Source organism: Canis lupus, chromosome 12 (genome assembly GCF_048164855.1).
Source record: "Canis lupus baileyi chromosome 12, mCanLup2.hap1, whole genome shotgun sequence".
Taxonomy (NCBI): Eukaryota; Metazoa; Chordata; class Mammalia; order Carnivora; family Canidae; genus Canis; species Canis lupus.
In genome coordinates this window covers 11,147,305-11,155,965 of record NC_132849.1, presented here as the reverse complement: position 1 = coordinate 11,155,965, position 8,661 = coordinate 11,147,305, and the positions used below count along the sequence as shown (strand labels likewise).

Sequence of the window (8,661 nt, the reverse complement as noted above, 5' to 3'; positions counted from 1 at the left end):
CCGGGCGGGGGCGGAGCCCGGCCCGCGGCCGGTGTCAGGTTGCTCCGGTAACGGTGACGTGCCGCGGCGTGGGCGGGGCGAGCACGCAGGTTGCATATTTTAGGAAGTGAGGAGGAGGCGCGGGCTCGAGCTGCGGCTGGGTCTGGGGCGCGGAGCAGCGGCGGGAGGAGGCGGACACGTGGCAGCAGCAGCAGCGGTAGCAGCCCCAGCCCCGGCCCCGGCCCCGGCCCCGGCCCCAGCCCCAGCCCCAGCCCCAGCGGCGGCGTCGGCCCGGGCCGCCGGCCGCTCGCCCTCCCGCCCGCCCGCCCGCCCGCCCCGCGGCAGCCCCAGCTCCGTGCTCCGCGCTCCCCGGCCGCCCAGCCCGGCCGGGAGCTGCTCCGTCCTTGCCTCCCTGGTCTCCGGCGACGGCACCGGGCGCCGGGCACGGACCTCCGCCACCATGGGGAAAGGGGTGAGTGCGCGGGAGCCCGGGCGCGGGGCGCGGGGCGCGGGGCGGGGAGGAGGGGAGGAAGTCGGGAGGCGGCGGCGGAGGAAGCGGCTCGGCGCGGGCGGGCGGGCGGGCTTCACGGACGACGCACTCTGGAAATGGAGGGAGCGCGGCGGCGGCGGCGGGGGCCGGCCGGCCGGCGGGGGAGGGGCGCGGACCCCGGGGCGGCCCCGGCGCGCTGCGGGCCGGGGGGCTCCTGGCGGCGGGCTCGGGAGGCGCGGGCCCGGGGCGCCCGGGAAGGAGCTGCCGGCGGCGCCGCATCCCCGGAGCCGGCTCCCCCGCCCCCCCCGCGCCCCCTCCGCCCGCCCTCACCTCCCCATCTCTCGCCTTCCCTTTTCCTTCCGCCCTCCGTGCCCGGAGGAAAGGCGTGCTCCTCCCCTTCCCCCGGGGCGCGCCGCCGGGGCCCCTCCCGGGCTGCCTCCCCGCCGCCGCCGGGGTCCGGGCGCCCGCGGGGGATCCGACGCGGGGGGGACCCGGGGGCTGCGGCTCCCGCTCCCGGAGGCGCTGGGGCCGAGCCAGGTCCCCGCAGCGCCCGCCGCCCTCCCCTAAAGGAGGAAAAAAAAAAAAAGCTGGCTTCCCTTCACTGCGGAGCCGGTCGTGCTGGCTGGTGCCAGAAAGGGTGTGTCTTCGCCGCCCTAAGATGGCCTTTAAGGTATACTTTTGCGAGCTTTCATGGGACGCTTTCCGTGAGCACTGGATGCGCCCTGGGGCGGCTGGAGTGGTCATTTCCCTGCTGGGGAGGGGTGTGTAGAGGGTTTTGGGTTTTTTTGTTTTGTTTTGTTTTGCTTTTTGAGGGATGAGCCTGGAAGGAGGACAGGCTGACCCACCGGGGCCTCAGGGCGCAATAAACCCGAAAGAGGACTGCAGGCGGCTGGCAGTTCGCGGTGGTGGGGAGCGCCGCGCCGCGGGGTCCCCGGGCAGGGGAGGGGCAGGCCCCGGCCCCGGGAACGCCGGGGAGCACCGGAGCCGCTGCCCGCCCCTGTGCTTCTGTGACCCGTAGCCGCAGCCCAGGACCGGGTCTCAGACCCTGATGGAGCCCAAGTCAAGTTGAGAAAAGTTTATACACGATAAACCGCCCCCCAACCCCCGCACACACACCCCCGTATCAATTCGTGGGAGAAAATGACCAGGCCGGAGGACCCGGGTAGGAGAGAGGCCGCCCCGTTATGTCCAGGGCTTGCACAGTGCGGGCTTCCAGGAGGTCTTTGGAGGTTTTCAGGGCTCCGCAGTGTGGCCTGAGTGGTAGGGGAGGAGGCAGGGTGCGTCTCTGGGGATTCTGAATTTTGGATTTTGAGGGAGGTCATAGGAAAGGCTTGGGCCCGGTAGGGAGAGTGGCGAGAAGTGGAATGCACCCTGGTATCTTTTAAAAAGCCCAGATCGTGGAGGGCTGCTCCGGGTTACAGAGCCGAAGGCGAAGAGCTGAGTGCCAGTGCCAGCCTCTACTCCCGATATAAAAGTGGGTTAGTGGCCTGTGCTTGTACCACACCATCAAACCCGAGGTCATTCCCATAAAGAAGCCCTTTAAGCTCACCCCTTCATCTCCCCTCCCTCAAAAAGGGAAAAAGTTGATAATCCAGAGCTGGACATTCCTGCTTTCGGGGGTGTAGTGATCACAGCTACTTCCCCCGAGGCCTAGGAAGGTGAAGTGACTTGCTCAAGGTCAAATGGTTGGTAAGTGACACACCAGACAGGCTTGACTCCTGAACAGCCTGTGGTCTCCCCGGCCTGAACACTCACTCCCTTAGCATCACCTTATATGTAGAACTCCAGCCTTATTCTTCAGATGAAACTGGGGTATTTGTGATATTGAATTAGTGGAACCGAGAGATGTTTGAGTAAGTTCCTTCCACATGTCTGTATGTGTCTTTCATAACCGAACACACGCGTGAGAGTGGTGAAAGATCTCACACACCTGGGTTGTGGAGGCTCAACCAGCCTGTCCTACGGATCCTTAATAAAACGCCAGTGGCTGGCAAACACAAAATTGAGTTATGGCTGGTTCACAGGAGGATATGCTCTTGTCTGCTGGGTCATAGTTAGTGTTTTGGGGACTCTGATAAATTGAACATTAAGGGGGGAGATAGATGTGTGAGTGGCGATTCTGCTAGGATAAAGTTATATCCCCTTTGTCCCCAGTGACTTACTGTGATGGTCCAAACGTTCAGAAGGAAATTTTATGCTGAAATGTTGGGATTTTTCCACATGGGGATTAAAATGTGGGTGGAGTGGTGACTAAAGCCCTGCTGATAATTGGTTAACCAGGAAGCCTGTGCTGGCAGCTAATTTTTTAAGGTCATTGTTAATTTTTCCCCCCCCTCTTCCCACTGCCTTGGGGGCCTAGGTTTTGATGCTATTTCAGGTGATTTTATTGCTCCCTAAAAAGTCTAGTTCCTAAGCTCTTGCTAAGAAAATGAAAGAACAGCTCCTGCTGAATCATTCCTGGGTGAAATAGGATTTTGTGCCTTTTTTTCACATTGGGTGTTGCTGCCAGTGACTTGGCTTAAATCTGCAACCCGCCTGCCACCCACAACTATTTGGTTCACCAAAGGTACACAAAATTTCTCTTTTCTCAAGTTTACAAAAGCTGGGGGGGGGGGGGGGAGGGAGGGAAAGGATATCACCAGGTCGTTCTGTGCGATTCTCCATTGTTTGAATATTAACTTAGTTACCTAGAAAATAAATCCTAGCCTATGGGTGATGATTTCAAGAGGAGCCAAGGGAAAAAGATTGAAGTGAAGGTTACAAGGGATCCGCATGTCAGCAGAAATCCTGTTCCTATGGGAATGTTATCAACTGCCCTATTGGAGTTCAACTTGAAAGTGTGACTAAATCTCCTCTGGCTGCTATAAAGCTCTAGTACTTTAGACTGAAAACACTATAAGGCAGAGTCCTCAAGGGTGGAAAGTTGCCCAGGCCTGGCCAGGAGCAAGTGGAGCACTGACAGGAGGAACTGTAGACCAGCCCTGGGGCCGGACCAGAGGACCCGGATTGCATCACACTCTTCTTGCCTGTGGAAGTGTTCAGTGTGTGAGCGTGACAGTTCCCCGGCCCAGGGTTCTTTCTGTACCCGGTTCTGAGGGTGTATCCTCTTTTGGTAACTTTCTGTTTGTTAATTTGTAGTGTTCCCTGCCAGTAAGTTTGTAACACTCTAGTGACTCACCTTTAGGGTGGGAGGGTAGGAAAGGGGGAGGTGTGTCTCATCCATCTGAGAAGGCTGAGAATAGGCCAACCCCTGCCGCCCTCCCCCTCATCAGGGGAGATGATAACAAATTGGGTAAACGTTCATCCAGGTGAGGGCTGAGACTTAAAACCTGCAGACCTCTGGACGTGTCACTGCTAAATTGCCTTAAAAAAAATAAAAAGTGACCTCAAGATTATAAAGCACAATAGACCTGGTACCCAGGCCCACTCCATCCAAGTCTTTGGTTCCTGATTATTTTAGCAACAAATTAGGTTGGGTGACTTCCTGCCCAAATCAGCTGTGTTCTCTCAAATATATCCCAACCTAAGAACGAGAAGAAAGCTTTAACTATTGCAAGGGATTTGTATGCAAAAGTATGTAAAATTAGTTTGTTCGTTTAAGAACAAAAAGGTTTTAAAAAGTTTCTCTTTTTAAGAAGAGAAGATTCTCAGGTTCTCAGCTGCAGGTTCTCACTCAGCTGGCCCTTCGGTAGACTGAGGACCAAGGGAAGTCACCTCTGTTCTGTCCAAAGTGTGTGTGATGCAAGCAAACCTCACAGCTCTGGGCAGGCTTCCCAAGGATTTGGCACTGAGGGAAAATCAGATCTTTAGAACCTGTAGGTTTCCTGTTCATCAGTTAGTCTTCAACACTTGAAAACTGGAGAATTTTTCTTTCACCTGAAAAACCGTTGAGGATTGAAAATAATAGGAAATACTATTAATTACCCTCCAGAGGAAAGCCAAGTGGACGTATCCCTTGACATCACTGACCTCCTAACTTAATTGCATCTTTGAGGTTTCATCTACTTTCACTTTTCATCTTTTATTTTTCTTTAAAGTCTTTGTAAAAGTCTTGCGGGGGGGGGGGGGGGGGAGGAAAGGTGCATGGTTAAGTAGGGGGGATGCTTTTCAGCCCTCCGATGGGAGGGAGTGTGAACATTTGTGCTGCGGTGCCTTCTAGCTGCCCAGGGCTCTCTGCCAGCTAGCAGGCCAGAAGAAGAAACACGAGTGTCACATCAGATGGGCTCACAGTAATCAGAGTGGCTGCGTTTGGACAGCACAACACTGGGCAGAACGTTTCCCCATCCCTGCCAGAGCTGTCCAGTTCTGGGTGACTCTGAAAAGACATGGCCAGTAAGTGATAATGTGAAGTAAAGAGAATTTGAAAGTCCACTGGCTTTTTTTTTTTTTTTTTTTTTTTACACTCTTTTCATTTCTATATTTTTGGAAAAGGAGATGTGACCAAGTCAGGTTTGAACTTTCTCACGTTGCTATGAATTGAGTTTATGAGAGGAAGTGTATTCTTTGGCTGGAATCTCAGAGAGACTGTTCTTTGCATATGACTCACCTCATTAGTTGTGCTGAAATCTGTTGTCAGGAATCCACAAGAAGTTCTTCGCGTTTATTTGACTGATGTTTGGGTAGCAAATTCTATCTGTGAGAATAGAGCCCCCATCCACCCACCCACCCACCTGCAGTTTTTCTCCCTGGTTTCATTTGCATCCTGAGCTGTGGGAATTGGGGCCAGTACACCTCATTCCTTGGTTCCTTTGTGACTCTACAATGAATTGTATCTGAACATTAATTATCTCTGTATTTGATTTTATTCAAACTCTGCTTAGTAACAACTGCTAGGTATTTTCTGTTCATGATCCAAAGAGTCGATTCTTGGTGGCTTGGCACTGTGTCTTTGGGGCTTCTATTGTTTGGGGGCCTGATAGTGAAGAGTGTCAGGTGTGGGAGTAAGTGGGTCTTGGTGTTGGATGTCTCTTTCCAGGCTGTTATCATGGCCAGGGCCCTCATGCACTTCGGGGCCATATCCTTCTGTGTTTTTCTTTTATCTTCCATGTGATGCTTCCACGGGGCCATATCTGTTTTATTGTTTCCATTCAGGGGACCTCTGTGTTGAGGGGCCTTATGCTCTCTTTGTCCCCTTCAGCCTACCAGCTGGTTTACTTTGTACCCTATGCTTCAGGGTACCAACTGAGGAGGGATGAGGGTTGGGAATCGATTCAGTCCCCTTGCAGCGCTGGTGCCAGATAGTAATCCTTCATCTCTCAAACTGACATCTTTTGAGTAGCACTAGACAAAGAGTGGTCTGGCAAAAGGAGAAAAGGGGTGAGGTGGGCAGCAGATGGAGGGAACAGGCAGAAAGTTTTAACTCTAAATAGCCCGGGGGCCCTAATGATAGAGGTAGAATTAACCCCAGTGAAAAAAACAAGCTTGGAGGTTTTCTTTTTTGTTTTTTCAAAAACTGGAAAAACAGCGTATTTTAAAAGATGTAGTGAATCTGAAGTATATCGGTTGTTTAGACATTCTAGAATTGTCTTTGATCATGAGTGTACATCATTGCAGGTAGTGTGGGCTGGCACACTCCTTTAGAATTTACTTCCCAGCAGATTGTGGAGGAAGGTTAAACCTACTTCGGTTTGGGCTGAGGGAACCCTCTGGATAGAGCTGGAACTGTTTGCCCCCCACTGGCTGGATGGGCTACAGCCAAAGTATGGAGGTCTTGAGCTGGCCTCACAAAGGGACCGGTTGCTCTGGCTTTGCCACATGACCTTCTTTCTACAGCCTTGCTGCATGTTCAGGTGAGTGACAAGGAGTACAAAGGCCCGGTGGTCCCGTGGGTCACGTCCTCTGCAGAAGAAAGCTGGTCATTCCTTAACTGCCCTAAATGTTGCTCCAGGCCGCAGAGCAGCTGCAGTATTAAGGCCGCGCGTGTCCTCCCTCAACCTCGGCCGTCTCAGGGCCCTCAGATCCCCTGGCTAGAAAATTCCTTGCACGTAAACTAAACCACTTAGTCATTTAGGTGCAACTGATGATGTATGAACCGGGCTTGATCATTTCTGATATTTTCTTTCAGTTTTCATTGATGAGATGAAATAAAAATACCCCAAATGGGTTGGGGGGTACCTTGATGAAAGGTTGAAAGGGGTTTTCTTAGTAAGTGAGGAATAGCACTAATTTCTATGTTAATTCAAACCCAGGCTTAATAATAACCCTGGTGCAGTGCTGTGCAGAGTACCTTTACATACACGGTTGTTGTGTGACAATAATTTACTAAGACAGGATCCTAGGAAGATGGGAAAAAGCCCATCCTCCCTCCCTCTCCCCCCCCCCCCCACTTGAAGGAAGGTGTAGTGCTCCCTCTGGCCCCTCTTGCTAGTCCAAAGCTTTTGTTTGTGTGTGGGTTTTAGGTGTTTTGTTTTCAGACTTGACGGCAGCCCTTGATGAATCAGATGATCAGAATGCCTTCTGGACTCTTCAGTCCTCAGGCCAAGGGTTGGCTGCCATCTGAGGGACAGGCAGCTGAGGCTGACTGTGCAGGGTCCCGCAGCCAGCCAGGATGACTGGGGGCTTACTTACCCCCTAGGTTTCTTCAGCCATTGCAAAAGTCTGAAAAAACTCTGAGCTCCCACTGCTCCCAGGGCCATCTGTTGTTGGGTAGGAACCGACACGATGGCCAGCACGTCCCAAAGTCCCTAATGCACTAATGCCAGGTGGAGCCCTGAAGTATGGAGGCCTCTGTGGCTGCTTCACTGTCCGCAGACTTCAAGTGATCTCACTCTGGGATGGAAGCTTATCTCCCAGATGCCATGGCAGCTTTCTGTGTGTGCCTTTGTAAATTTGGGGATTTTTTTTTTTTTTTAAGATTGTATTTATTTATTTACTCATGAGAGACCCAGAGAGGCAGAGAGACACAGGCAGAGGGAGAAGCAGTCTCCCTGTGGGGAGCCCAGTGCCGGACCTGATCCCAGGACCCCAGCATCACGACCTGAGCCAAAGGCAGAGAGGCTCAACCTCTGAGCCACCTGGGTGCCCCAGGAATAATTTTACCTGCCCGCTGTGTCCCCCACTGCACCCCCTTGACCTGGTTAACTACTGATGGAGAGGGAGGAGCACATCTGGGGAGCAGTCCATGTTTTAAGATGAGTGAACCTTGTTACTTGTGTTAACCTTGGTTTCTTCTGTCAAGAGTTTTCTCTTCCCATTTCCAGGGCACCTTTTCCCTCTGCCCAGATCCAACAGTAGCAAAATTCCCAGGGCATCTTCAAGAGGATGGAATCCCTGGGAAGCACAGGATGAAGTAATGACCCATTTTCAGCTGTGTCACATTGGGCAAGCCCCTGCCCTCATTGTGACCTCCCACTTCCTAAATTAGAATGGGGAAAAAAAAAAAGACAACGTACAAATCAGAACTGAACTTACTTCATCGTTTTCACCAGTGGCCCATTTGTGAAGGGCCTTGAGCTTCCATTGTAGCTTCCCTCAGAGACCTCAGGGGGTGCGTGAGGGGTGCCATCATGGATCATGGGAAACATGGTGGGTGTGGGAGAAGTGATCAGGGTAGCAGTGTGTGCCCAGTGCCCGGAGGAGCAGGAAGGTTCCTGTAGGTGACTGGAGAAACCATGTTTCTCTCTCGCCATCACCTTTGTTTCTCCCTGTGTTTAGCATTGTTCCCCGATCCCACCCTGCACTCTTTCCACCCCAAACACACACACACTTTCTGCTTTGAATCTGTGATAGTCAAGACCTATAGGGACTTAGGGAATATTTAGTTCCTGTCACAATAAGCGAATATTAAATCATTGTTTTACTTATAGGGAAGAACTGAATTGTAAAAGCCATCTGGTCTTCTGGACAAACATTGCCTATTGAAAAAATTAAAATCTTGAAGGAGAAGAAATTCCACATGTTAATCCTTCCCATGTCTCTTTCACAAATGTCCTCACTTAAAACTACGCTTTATGTAGCATGAATTGAGGAAAGGGCGCAGGCTATTAGGAGATCAAACTCCCAGCCAGCTTAACCATTGATAACTGTGAGGCTGGAGGCAACATACTTCTCTGTAAAAGGGGCTACAATTTGGAACCTGTCCAGGGCCTAGCTCAGCTCTCTTATCATTCTCCCTCTTTTTTGGAGTGGAAAATACTGACAGTCTGAGGATAAAGCATATAGCTGGTGAGGCAGAGAGATTTTTTTAAATCTGA

The 8,661-nt window shown here is 52.2% G+C and overlaps 1 protein-coding gene across 2 annotated transcripts in view; it reads left to right on the top strand.

Moving 5' to 3' along the window:
• Nucleotides 1–298: 298 nt before the first annotated feature.
• ATP1A1 (ATPase Na+/K+ transporting subunit alpha 1) overlaps nt 299–8,661 on the top strand; it is a 29,356-nt gene continuing 20,993 nt past the window's right edge. The window contains exon 1 of one of the 2 annotated variants that reach the window (XM_072769639.1): nt 299–451. In XM_072769639.1, the coding sequence (XP_072625740.1) occupies nt 440–451 (12 nt within the window). In that variant the 5' untranslated portion in view covers nt 299–439. Of the gene's footprint in view, nt 452–932; nt 1,140–8,661 lie in introns of those variants that run through there. The other variant, XM_072769640.1, reaches the window with a different exon arrangement.